This window comes from Scyliorhinus canicula, chromosome 21 (genome assembly GCF_902713615.1).
Source record: "Scyliorhinus canicula chromosome 21, sScyCan1.1, whole genome shotgun sequence".
In the NCBI taxonomy this organism is placed as follows: Eukaryota; Metazoa; Chordata; class Chondrichthyes; order Carcharhiniformes; family Scyliorhinidae; genus Scyliorhinus; species Scyliorhinus canicula.
Genome location: NC_052166.1, coordinates 57,086,899 through 57,100,278, shown reverse-complemented (window position 1 = coordinate 57,100,278; position 13,380 = coordinate 57,086,899). Strand labels below are relative to the sequence as shown.

The 13,380-nt window shown below is 48.2% G+C and overlaps 1 protein-coding gene across 3 annotated transcripts in view; it reads left to right on the top strand.

Annotated features, from left to right (window-relative positions):
- Positions 1-12,912, top strand: part of phyhd1 (phytanoyl-CoA dioxygenase domain containing 1) — a 32,019-nt gene extending 19,107 nt beyond the window's left edge. For all 3 annotated transcript variants that reach the window (XM_038781550.1, XM_038781549.1, XM_038781548.1), the window contains exons 8-12: positions 1,944-1,965; positions 5,632-5,760; positions 6,847-6,963; positions 10,493-10,619; positions 12,162-12,912. In XM_038781550.1, the coding sequence (XP_038637478.1) occupies positions 1,944-1,965; positions 5,632-5,760; positions 6,847-6,963; positions 10,493-10,619; positions 12,162-12,207 (441 nt within the window). In that variant the 3' untranslated portion in view covers positions 12,208-12,912. The remainder of the gene's footprint in view (positions 1-1,943; positions 1,966-5,631; positions 5,761-6,846; positions 6,964-10,492; positions 10,620-12,161) is intronic.
- Positions 12,913-13,380: the final 468 nt, after the last annotated feature.

Sequence of the window (13,380 nt, the reverse complement as noted above, 5' to 3'; positions counted from 1 at the left end):
TTGCCTCAACCGGAGATCGAGGGAGGAATAAGATAGGATCATGAAAAGGTGAGGGCAAGACAAAATGGCGCGCACCCTCTTCCTACCGCACAGCCCTTCAATCATCACGGAAAATCGTGATAAACATCCCGTGCCATGATTGGGTGCGCAACAATGTACATCCCCCCCTCAACTCCAGCGGTGCCAACGGCATCAATGGCTCAACACAGCCTTTCCTTTCCAGACTCCAGACCAGCTGCACCCATGTAGGAGCCAGGAAAGGACTGCAAAAACATAGGAAAATGCACGGAAACACCAGCACGATGGGGGAGTTGCATACATACTACATCATGCAACAGAACCCCCAAACCTAGCCCAAGGCAGAGCCACGACTATAACAAGAGGAGAGGAAGAGATGTTCGGTTTATGGCCGGGTCCGCAGGGACTCCCCAAGCTGGGAAAGAAGAACAAACAATAAAGATCTACCCGGGCTATGCCACCAAATGAGACCACCAGTGAAGAGGAGAACAGGTCACTCAATCAGCAAAAGATTGCACCAGCCTGACCCCCCCCCCCCTCCCCCCTCCCCGCCCCACTCGCAAGGGAGAACCACAAGATATGCACCAAGGTACAGACCTCGACCCAACCCCAGGCCCCTGTGCACTAAAGAGACAAACCAAAACCCAACCTTCCTAGAAGCCCCTCCCCACTCTCTCGGAAAGGGACCCTCCTCGGGTTGGCAGGATAACAGCCACAACATTGGGCCTGGCCAAGACCAGCAGCAACCACGACATAAATAACTATACCCCAACTATAACTAGCTAGGCTATGGTTTTGGAGGGTCAGTGCCGACTCAATGGACCAAATGGCCTTCTTCTGCACTGTAGGAATTCTACGATTCAATACCTTTCTGCGGCGGTGGTCACTCTGAGTTAGGCTGGGTGTCCCCTCTCTGGGATTCTCTTCTTTTCTTCTCTTCATTCAGATGAGCCCTGTGATAATGTTTATCCTGATCTTTTCCGGTATTTTGGAGGTGGGGGAGCACACCCCCAAAAAACAATTGCATTCCAGTTGAGCCTGTAGCTTTCCAACCCCATCCAGAGCAATGCACCACAAGAGGATGGATATTCCAGCCCCAGCCCAGAGGGGTGGGCTCCCGTCTAAGAAGAAGAGGAATCGTCAAGACACCAAATGATTACGTGCCCTGGGAGGGAGGGCCGATTCCCTCCTCTCCTGTACAAACACAGAAACCCCCTCCCCCACCTCCAAAATCGCTAAATTGGCCTTAGTGTCCAAAGAAAAAGGTTAGATGGGGTTACGGGGCTAGGGTGGAGGTGTGGGCTTAGGGAGGGTGATTTTCCGTGGCCTGGTGCAGACACGATGGGCCGAATGGCCTCTTTCTGCACTGTACATTCAGCACCGTGTTTTCTATCTCATCTTATGTTGAGCTTAATGCTTTGTTGATGCCAGTTGTCTCTTAACTTTGCAGTGGTAGCTCAGTTGCAGAGCCCTGAACCCTCGCCAACATTTAATACTAATGCAATCATGGATCTTTTGGTAACATACTTTGCCATGCTGGCTTCAGCTCCTGGGTTGACATGAATGTGGTCAATTCTGCAAGGGATTATCATGTATCTGTCATGGACATTGTTAAGATGCGAGCTGATGTTATAACAGGACGGGGAGATGCTAGGAAGCAACCCTGGCTCAAAAGACGGTGGGTTGGATGATCCGTTTCAGCAGCTAAGTGCCAGCGCCAGCGGAACATGTGTGGTCTTTTACCACCACAAATTCTGCATGAAACCCTCACCGAATCCAGAACCAGTTCAAGCCCATGTTAACTATCACGTAATTGGTTGAATAATTTGTCTAAGGATATTTTGAGGATTTCTGTTGTTTTAATGAGAAATCTGTAAGCTTGTACAAAATGCTAACAACATGTTACTGTGTCTTTTCTTCTTCAGCAACCTGGATTTGGTGGTGAAGGTATTGCCAAAGTTCCCTCCTACTCAGTGTTTTTTTTTTAATGTACAAGAGGGTCAAAGGTTATGGGGGAAATGACAAAGAAAGTGGAGTTAAAGCTACAATCAGATCAACCATGGTCCGTTTGAATGGCACAGCAGGGGCGGGATTCTCCTGCCCGTGAAAAAACGCGGGTGAATCACTCCGGACTTTCCTGAAGAAAGTCCAGTACGATTCACTTACCTGGAGGGGGATAGCAGGGCCCCGGAGTGTTCCTCGCAGCTCCGGCTGCCAGTACGGGGCCCTGCACTTCCGGTCGGGGGGTCCGCCCATGAGCACGGTGGCGGCCTGCGTCGGCCACCCCGTGCGACATGCGGACCCACATCGCGGACCGCCACCAAGATGATAGGCTCCCCCCGAGATCCCACGTGCCCGCGGATTGGTGGCTCCCAATCGGTAGCCTGGCCATCCTGGAGGCCCCCACCCCCAGTGAAGGATCCCCCCCCCCCCCCCCCCCCGCCCCCCTACCAGGGCGGGGCGGCCACAGACTGAGTCCGCAGCCGCCACGCTGAGTTACCGACGGGTGGGACCATGAGAGAACCACGCCGTCGGGAATTTGGCCAGTTGACGTTGGAGAATCGCCACGACGGCCTCTTTCAATGGGCCCTGCGGTAGTCACCACTGTTGTATATATCGCGTTTGAGATGTCATACGGTAAGGCTCCTGTACTACAGGTACGGGGGTAGATCCCTGCCTGCTGGCTCCGCCCAGTAGGCGGAGTATAAATGTCTGTGCTCACCGAGCTGCAGCCATTTCGGCAGCAGCTGCAGGATCACGCGCAGCTAGTGAAGGCCTCCCGCCCCTTTGAACGCCTCAGTGTGGATTTCAAAGGGCCCCTCCCCTCCACCGACCGAAATACGTACTTCCTTAACGTGGTCGACGAATACTCCAGATTCCCCTTTGCCGTCCCATGCCCTGATATGACGTCTGCCACCGTCATCAAAGCCCTCAACACCATCTTCGCCCTGTTCGGTTTCCCCACCTACATCCACAGCGACCGGGGATCCTCATTTATGAGCGATGAGCTGCACCAGTCCCTGCTCAGCAAGGGCATCGCCTCGAGCAGGAAGACCAGCTACAACCCCCGGGGAAACGGGCAGGTGGAGAGGGAGAACGGGACAGTCTGGAAGGCCGTCCAGCTGGCCCTACGGTCCAGGAATCCCCCGGTCTCCCGCTGGCAGGAGGTCTCCCCCAATGCTCTTCACTCCATTTGGTCGCTCCTTTGCACTGCGACTAAAGAACCCCCCCCCCATGAACGTCTCTTTGCCTTCCCCAGGAGGTCCACCTCCAGGGCTTTGCTCCCAACGTGGCTGGCAGCTCCAGGACCCGTTCTCCTCCGCAAGCACTTGGGGCTCCACAAGGCGGACCCATTGGTTGAGCAGGAACAGCTACTCCATGCAAACTCGCAGTACGCCTACGTAGCGTACCCCAACGGCTGCCAAGACACAGTCTCCCTCAGGGACCTGGCACCAGCTGGGTCCCCCCCCTCCCTTCTGCCTCGGCGCCACCCTTCCTCCCCCCAGCGCACCTCACCACAGCCCCCGCTCCAGGATGATCCGCCCTCCCCTTGGTCCCACCCGGGGATGAAGATGAGATCTACACGCTCCCGGAGTCACCGGCGACCGAGCTGACACGTGCATCACCACTGGGACTGCAGCGCTCGCAACGGAGGATCAAGGCACCCGATCGGCTGAATCTGTGAACTTTCCCCAAAATGTTTACCTGTAAATGCGTGTAAATAGTTTTCCACCAGCCCCGCTGGACTCTTTTTTAACAGGGGTGAATGTTGTAGTCACCACTGTTGTATATATCATATATGAGATGTAATACGGTAAGGCTCCTGTATTACAGGTACGGGGGTAGATCCCTGCCTGCTGGCTCCGCCCAGTAGGCGGAATATAAATATGTGTGCTCACCGAGCTGCAGCCATTTTGCCAGCAGCTGCAGGAGGCTACACATCTCTGCTTAATAAAGCCTCGATTACAATCTATTCTCATCTCATCGTAATTGATAATACATCAGGCCCCGACCGGCACACATGATTGGCGGCGATTCTCCAGGGACCGGAGAATACCGCCCCAGATTCCTGCAGCAAAATGGCCTACACCTGCTCCATTTTCGTATTTTGGCCTACTCCTGCTCCATTTGCTGGCATTTTAAGGAGGGTATTAACTGTGATGAGGATGCAGAGATGCCTCAGTGAGATTTGGACAGTGAGTGAGAGGACATATGCATGGTTAACCGCTTCGGTAGCTAAAGTAGGAAAGCTGATTGTTACTTGAATGGGTGTAAATTGAGAGGTGAAGAATCCGTGAGACCTTACGGTCCTTGTGCATCAGTCACTGAAAGTTAGCCCTCAGCTCCAGCAGGCAGTGAAGGCGGCAAATTGTATGTCGGCCTTCATAGTGAGAGGATTTGAGTATCGGAATGGAGATGTTTTACTGCAATTGTATAGGGCCTTGGTGAGGCCACAGCTGGAGTATTCTGTGCAGTTTTGGTGTCCTTATCTGAGGAAGGATGTTCTTGCAATGGGGGGAGTGCAGCAAAGGTTTGCCAGGCTGATTCCTGGGATGGTGGGACTGACACAGGAGGAGAGACTAAATCAGTTGGGATTATATTTATTGGAGTTTAGAAGAGTGAGAGGGGATCTCACAGAAATTTATAAAGTTCTGACAGGATTAGACAGGGTAGATTCAGAAAGAATGTTCCCAATGGTGGGCGACTCCAGAACTAGGGGTCATAATTTTTTTTGACCAGTGCTAACCACTGCGCCACATGCCGCCCTTAGGGGTCATAGTTTGAGGATAAGGGGTAAATCTTTTAGGACTGAGGTGAAGAGAAATTCCTTCACCCAGAGAGCGGTGAATCTGTGGAATTCACGACCACAGAAAGTAGTTGAGGCCAAAACGTTGTGTAATTTCTGGAAGGAATTAGATCTCGCTCTTGCGGCTAAAGGGATCAAGGGATGTGGGGGAAAGGGGGCATCAGGGTATTAAACTCGACGATCAGCCATGATCATAATGAATGGCAGAGCAGGTTTGACAGGCCGAATGGCCTCCTCCTGCTTTTATTTTCTAAGAATGTTTCTATGTGGGTTTATGGTTTGGAGCTGCAGGTTGTGGGCAGCCTGAGAATAGACAATTTTCCGGGAACTTGTCTTTGTGGTTCTGCCAATATCGCTCAGCACGTTAACGCCGTGAACATCTGAGCTGTACATACAGAACCATTGAATGGCTGCAGCACAGAAGGAGGCCATTCCGCCATCTTGTCTGTGCTGGCCCTCTGTGAGAACAGTTCACCTCATTCCACCTGGTTGCCCTTCCATTTGCTCTTGTAACTGGATAATGGTAAAAGGAATAATATCTCTAATGGCGATCATCGCCGGAACCATGACTGATTCTTTGACAATAATTTTGTCTTTTCCTCATTATTAACTTGGCTACTATTACTTCTGTTTTGAACAGTGGGAGGGATGTGAATTAGCATTGGTGACATAGTGAGTGATAGGGTTTGTAGCCCTCAGGCCGAACAACCCAGCCTCAGCAGGTGTAAGTTAATTATCTGCTTTTGGTCCAGTCGCAAATTCATCCCTGATTAATCTCCAATCAACCTTGTTTTTGCTGTTCCCAGTGACTCCCCATCAGGATGCCTCCTTCCTGCACACAGAACCTCTTGGACACGTTGTGGGTTTTTGGATTGCACTGGAGGATGCTACGGAAGAGAATGCCTGCCTTTGGTTTATCCCTGGCTCCCACACATGTAGGAATCTTAACTACATTGAGTTTGAAGTCTCTGATATTCTTAATGGTGCACCGGTGCTACCATCGTCCTTGACATTGTCTATTTGTTACAAAATCTCAAATCTCGGCTGTGGCAAAAGGGTTGGTTCTTTTTTCATGTGTTCCTGGGATTCTGGTGGCTCTCGCAATGCTCGCATTTTCTCCACACCCCTAATTGCCCTTGAGAAGGAGGTGGTGAGCCTCCTCCGTGGCCGTCCACGTGGTGTAGGTACACCCGTAACGAAGTTCAGGAGGGAGTTGCAGGAGTTTGACCCAGCGACGGTGAAAGAACGGCGACGTAGTTTCAAGTCAGGATGGTGAGTGACTTGGATGGAACGTGTGTTCCCATGTGTCTGCTGTCCTTGACCTTCTTGACGCTGGAGGTTGTAGGTTTGGAAGGTGCTGCCATGCCTTGTTGAATTGCTTAAGTGCATCTTATGCACGTAGCACACACTGCTGCTACTGTGCATCGACGGTGGGGGGGATCGAATCTTAAGGCATGGGGTGCTGTCCAAGAGTGCTACTTTGCACAGGGTGGAAGTAATTACATAGGCAGAGTTGCAAAATGGGATGGCAGGCACCTCAAGCCATTCTCTGGCTCTTCCCTCCCGAGACCAGGCAGCAGGTCTCTTTCTTGCTTCCTCAGCTGAGGAAAGTGTGGTGCATAGGCAGGAAGGAAGTAGAGAAAAACTCTTGTAACTGGAAAATTCACATAAAATATTTTGTTTATTTTTTCATAAATTTAGAGTAGCCAATTATTTTTCTTTTCCCAATTAAGGGGCAATTTAGCGTGGCCAATCCACCTAACCAGCACATCTTTTGTGGGGGTGAAACCCATGCAGACACGGGGAGAATGTGCAAATGCCACACAGACAGTGTCCCAGGGCCGGGATTCAAACCCAGGTCCTCAGCGTCGCAATCCCAGTGCTAACCACTGCGCCACATGCCGCCCTGATTCACATAAAATATGGCACAAAAATGTGCGTTAATAGCGATTGAAAATCTAAGACGCTGTATAAAGTCTGTTTATGCCCGTTGTACAGTGCCTTGTTTTTCTGACTGACAGCTGGTATTACACGAAGGATGTTACGAGCCCCAAAAGGAGAATATCCTCTGCTGACCTTTATTGGAAAGGAGCAGGATTATCCAGATGATGACTTCATCCCTGTTCCAGTTAAAAAAGGTAGATGGCCATTTAGGTTACGTTGGGATGGTGATGGAGATTGACTGGAATGCTTTGTATTGTATAGTACCTCCATATATTGTGGTGTGCGGGCCAAAGGTTACTGATGTAAAAATGTTTGTGACCAGTTTCAGAAGCATGAGATTATATTCGAACATTGACCATTATTTGGTCCATGGTCAAGGTCACTGGTTTTTGGTTTTGAGAAACAAAAGGAATTGTTGTACACGATCTTCAAAATACTGGTTAAAATATTGCGCAATGGAAATAGATTTGACTTTAACCGAGCTGCAATGTGATGCCCCATCCTATAGTCGGGAGTGATCCAGCATCCGGATTCACTGTACTGTGGGCTTGCGGATGTCTGGAGAGGGAGGGAGGAAATCTGAGGGGAAGCGGCCAACCTGGAAGGGAGCAAAATGTGAAGAGCTCAGGGCGCTACCCGAGAGTTTGGTTGAAAAGTAGTTTTGGCATTGCCCTCGAAACAGGCAGGCCAAGTGAGTATTTTATCCTCTGGTGAATGGTTATTTGTTAAAATTAGACTGTGTTTGTTGCCATGCCAGCGCAGTTGGCGGGATTCTCCGGTGGCTGACACCGAAATTGGGGCGTGCGATCGGGCGGACAATAGCTCCCGATGCCAAAAATGCAGCAGGCGCTGGCTTGAAGCATAGTTGCAACATCGTTCGCATATCGTTTGCATATCGTTAGTGGGCCCACCTGCAATTCTCCACCTCCGATGGGCTGAGTTCCCGACGGCGCGGTCCACGTGCGCTCTCACAAACCGTGAACCTGCCGTGGTGACTGCTGAGACAGAGAGGAGGGCAGTGTCCAAAAGCGCCAGACTTCGCCGACTGTCGTGCCGCTGGCCGGTGGTGGGGCTTTGAGTAGTGGGGGAGGGGGGGTGGTCTTGAGGTGGGCAGTGGGGTAGGGGTGGATGGGTACGCAACACCATCATCGCAGCCGGCAAGGCAGCCATTTCCATGCTGCTGACAACCTGCTATAAACCTGGCGCCCTGGGTGCCTTCTGGCCCCAGCTGACCCAACAGCTGCATGGACGCTCCAGCACACCCTGTGGGGGATGTATTGTTTAAGTGCGGCTGCAGCTTGTTAGCCCTGCGAGTGTCCATCATGGACCTGGCCATTCCAGCACCATTTATCATGCTCGCTCCTCACCAGTAGCAGAATCGGTGCACATGTGGAGTCGCTTTTTCTGACGTGATGCTCCACGGATTCTCCAGCGGCATCAGCACTGAAGACTCGGATATGGAGAATCCAGCCAGTGTTGTTTTAGTCTGCCAGGTCATTGCGAGCAACAGTTATAGCGTCATGGGAGTGTCCCTTTAAGAAATATTTTTGTCTTATCACATGGCTTCAGTGATGTCATTGTGTGGGTGGGACTGGGCTGTGGCTCTGTGGGTTTAACTTTCGCTTTGAGTTTTGGACTGCACGATTTGAAAGAAGCGTTTCTTTATCTTCATTTCAAAAGCTGTTAACTTAAAAGAGATAACTGCTAACTAGAAGGAATTCAAACCTGCTATTTTGGTAAAAAGGGGTTTTTGGTTTATGAAATTTTATTATTGAATTGGAACAGTTAAAGAGGGATTCAGTAAGGGTTACACATAGATTACTGTAGCTGTGTGGGGTCTTTGTGTTTGTAGTTCATAAAAATACTGACTAAATGTTAACTACATTTGTAGAGTAAAAATTGTTTTTTGATTAAAAGAGTCTGTTGAACAACACCCGAGCTCTTGTGCTCACCATAACCAAAATCAATTAACAGTTGGAGGTCAGGTGCACTCCATGGTATACTTTAGAGTTTTCTAAACCCTGGCCCAAACAATAGGCAGCAGCCTAACCTTTCCAAGTTCAGAAGTATTTTTTGCAACAGCGGAACAGGGGAAAGAAACACTGGGCAGGCTTATTGACTGCCATTCTTTCCTTGGAGACAGAAAAAAATGTAATCTTAGAAAGACTGAAACATTTGTCCGGATGTTGAGTTATGTTAGCCAGAGCTAACAAAAATAAACTATAGCTTTAACTGGCGCTGCATCGTGATTCATGGCACTGGATATACAAAGCTTTGTAGTACACCTACTGTTTAACATGATGAATAAGGTGTTGGAATGAGTTTCTACCACAGGAAATAATCTCCTACGATGTGATTGCACTGGACAGGGTGTAGAGGAGATTCACCAGGATGTCGCCTGGGCTGGAGGGCTTCAGCTGTGAAGAGAGGCTATTTAGACTGGAGTTGTTTTTCCTTGGAGCAGAGAAAGCTGAGGGGGTGGGGGGCAGCCGATTTAGGCACAGATAGGAATAAACTTTTCCCCATTCGGGTCAATAACCAGTGGGCATAGATTTAAGGGCAGGGGCAGGAGATAGAGAGGGGATTTGAGGGGACTTTTTCACCCAGAGGCTGGTGGGAATCTGGAACTCACGGCCTGAAAGGGTGGTGGAGGCGGGAACCCTTGCAACATTTGAGAATCGTTGAGATGAGCACTTGAAACACGAGCATACAAGGCTACTGACCAAGTGCTGGAAAACGGGATTAGGATTGAGACATCACAGCTGGGCCGTAGACATGATGGGCCAAAGTGCCTCTGTCTGTGCTGTAAAACTCTGTGACTTTATATCAGAACATTGGGGGGGGGGGGGGGCGGGACGGAATTGCATTTCTGCACTTGTGTGTGTTGTGGTCTGTGATATAACCTTTGTAATGATGTACACAGAACATGTAGTTCTTTCAATAGAAAGGCGATTTATTAATAAACACGTGGAAAGATAACGAACAAACTATAATATAGATGATGGTTACTAAATCAATTCAGTGAATTCTCCCGGAGCTACTCTAAGTGTAACTATCTTCTTGTACAGCTCACTACCAACTGGTGGGTGTCCCGAGTCATGTGATGATCTCTATCGCCGCCTGTTGGTCGGAGGTCATTCCGATAATTCTCTGCACTGATAGACAACCAGAGACATTGATGTGTACATGCATATCACCACAGTGTGGGCCAGTACGCATGCACAGTTGGGTACTGGTGACCATTTTGTGCTGGCGGGAGACACAGTATTAAAATTACCTGGCGGTTCCGCAATGTGAGAGCATTGCAGATGCTTCCTATTTGTCTCAATCGCGGTGGAGGAGGGCCGGTTTACAAATAGCATTCGTGACTCAAAGTTGCAGGTTTCCTGCTGATCTGCCTGGGTGTTGGGAAGGTCCCCAAAAGTTTGCAGCACAAAAGTCTGGATTTCTGGTGAGTGTGGCCCAGCCAGGCTGCAGCAAGAACGTATTTTGAACACATGGCGTCCAATACTGGCAGTTCTGGAGGTGGTGGGGGGGGGGGGGGGGGAGAGAACCCAACCCTTTTGGATCTCTGTGCTACTGGAGGCAGTGAACCATTCATTTTTAATTTTAATTATTCTGCAATGTAAATACAGAAATTAATAAATATCAATTGTTCTGAATTTGAATAAGATACTGTCTAAGCGTAACTAAGGCTGTTGCTGGATGATTTTCTGTACACAGGTGGGCTGATCCTCATTCACGGAGAGGTTGTGCACAAAAGTGGTCCCAACATGTCAGATAAATCAAGGCATGTCTACACTTTCCACCTGATGGAATCCCAGGATTGTCACTGGAGTGAGGAGAACTGGTGAGGATTTTGCTTTGTACCTCAGCGCCCGCATGTGTGACGCGAGAGATTATATACATTTGCAACATTTCGGCGCTGGGTTAGTTTTTTTGCCTTTCTATGTAACCACCTCTGCTGCTTCCTGCTCGGTGTTTCTCCCTTTGAATAACGTTGCCTAAAACGAAATGAAAATGAAAATCGCTTATTGTCACAAGTAGGCTTCAAATTAAGTTACTGTGAAAAGCCCCTAGTCGCCATATTCCGTCGCCTGTTCGGGGAGGCTGGTACGGGAAACTGCAACCATGCAAACTGTCGATCCTATTGCAGCTAACCTCTGTGTCAGTCTGTTGCCAGCTGATGTACGATCCAAAGGTCAAGATAATTTTTCATCCAACAGGAGAGGACGATGCTGCTGTGCAGGGCACCATCTACAGGCGATAGTTTCATTCTGAATGTGTCAGGGCCAAGATGTTGCGCCGGAGTGTGGCGACTAGGAGATTTTCACAGTAACTTCACTGCAGTGTAAGCCTACTGCTGACAATAATAAATATTATTACTACAAAGTAATTTTTGCCATGATGTACTGGCTATTCACCTGTGACAACGCTCACGGGTTGAAGTTAAATTATTGCCACAAGACGCGGTAGAATCAATAGCATCGCAGGTAGGTTCAAAACGGAGTTAGATGCTAAAGAAGGGATTGCAGAGAGGCTGACCATTACAGCACAAATGGTCTTTCCTCGTTCAAACTTTTCTCTTGATGCAGTAGAATAAGGAGAGGCAGCACAAAGTAAATGGTACAATTTTAAAGGAAGTACAGGAACACAGAAACCTGGCAATGTATTTACGCAAATCTTTTAAGGACAAGTTGAGAATGCTGTTTCAAATAAAAGCTTCATCAATTACGGCAATAAGGTTATGTGGAGCATTTCTCTCTTTGTATAAAACAGTGGTTGGTTTCAGTTCTGGGCTCCACACTTTTGCTGATTGGTAGAACAACCAGGGACAACATGAGGAAACTTTTTTTTTAAGCACGAGTTGTTGTGATCTGGAACGTACTGTCTGAAAGGGAGATGGAAACAGATCGAATTGAAATTTTGAAATGGGGATTCGGTGGAGCAGTGGTTAGCACAGCTGCCTAGGGTGCCGAGGGCCCGGGCTCGATCCCGGCCCTGGGTCACTGTCTGTGTGGGGTTTGCACATTCTCCCCGTCTGCGTGGGTTTCACCCCCACCACCCAAAGGCGTGCAGCTGATTGGCCACGCTAAATTGCTCCTCAATTGGATAAAAAATTGGGTTTTCTAAAATTTATTTAAAAAAAAGAAACGGGGATTCACTAAACACTTGAAAGGGAAAGATTTTAAAGGGTTTAAACAGGGAAAGAACAAAGGAGTGAGACTAATTGGATGACCGTATCAATGAGCTAACACAGGCATGGTGGGCAGAATGGGCTCCTCCATGCTGTACTCTTCTATGATTCGATAACATGAGACAGTGTATGGCTTAATAAAGTTAGATCACTGTTTAGACAGATATGCTGAACATGCTTTTTCTCCAATTCCAGGTTGCAACCAACTCCAGAACTACCATTCCAACTTCTGCACACTTAAACGTTCATCTTTTTACCCAGTGTCAACGGAATAGCAAAATAACCAAGGTGTACTGTTGTTCTGTGCTGTTAGCTGGAAAGTATATTTTTAATTGGATTTATTTTGGGGGGGGAGGAACAACTTTGCACGCACCTATGCTGTTGGGGGTGTATTTACAAAGTAAATTTTGCTACGATGAACTGGCTATGCCACTGTGGCAATGCTCACAAATTCAGGTAAAATAAACTGTAACCCTCTGCAGCTGTATTTCTGCTCAGCCCCCCACTCTGTCATTCTGACTGTGATTTGGAGTCGCCAACCATTTTACCATTTCCAGAATTACGGTACAGTTCATCTGTCCTGCGCTTTGCTTTATTGCTCCTATTTTAAGAATTTAAATTCATTCAAACAAACAAATCTGTTCTGATGGAAATATGTAATGCACACTTTAAATAAAGGAGCTTATTGAAGTTACATATTTCAGTCAACTGTAGTAATACCGGGAGAAATTAGGGTAAGTTGTGCATCTCACTGAGGTACCCAAATCTTCATGAGAATCAATCAAGTGTAAACAGTCTAAACAGTGATCTAAACTTTATTAAGACATGCACTGGGGAACTTGTTTACACCTTTGGTTGTCTTGTTGGTCCAGACATTGTGAAGAAGAGCTAATGTTATAAAAAGGAAGGAAAGAAAACCATTAAAGCCACCTGAATGATCAATAAATTCTAATTTATTGTGTGACATTTTACACTTTCAATAAATACAGTGCAAGCTTTTTACACTTCACAATACAAGCAGAGCATGGAAGGTGATCAAAATGTGGATGAAGGGCAGCTAAAACAGAGGTGCACATTTGAACTGGGGCCAGTTTGAAGGTGGGGTGGGGGAGCAAAGAGCTTTGCATATTAACTACACTACAATCTGTACCACAAGTACAATTGAGACACAGAATATGTTGCATCAATGGAGGAGGCCAGCATGGGAATGGAAGCAATGAGTGTTGAGGGGGTTTGATTAATCGCCTTACTTGTGTGGCCCTAAAGTGGGAGTTTGAACTAAAGTGCTAAAATTGTGAATTCCTTACACAGGGCTATTTAGATGTCGGTGTGCGTGGGGATTAGGAGTTCCGGTTTCATCTCTGCTTCCTTTCATCTTCTCCCTTCCTCATTCCGATTGTTCATGAGGGATGAT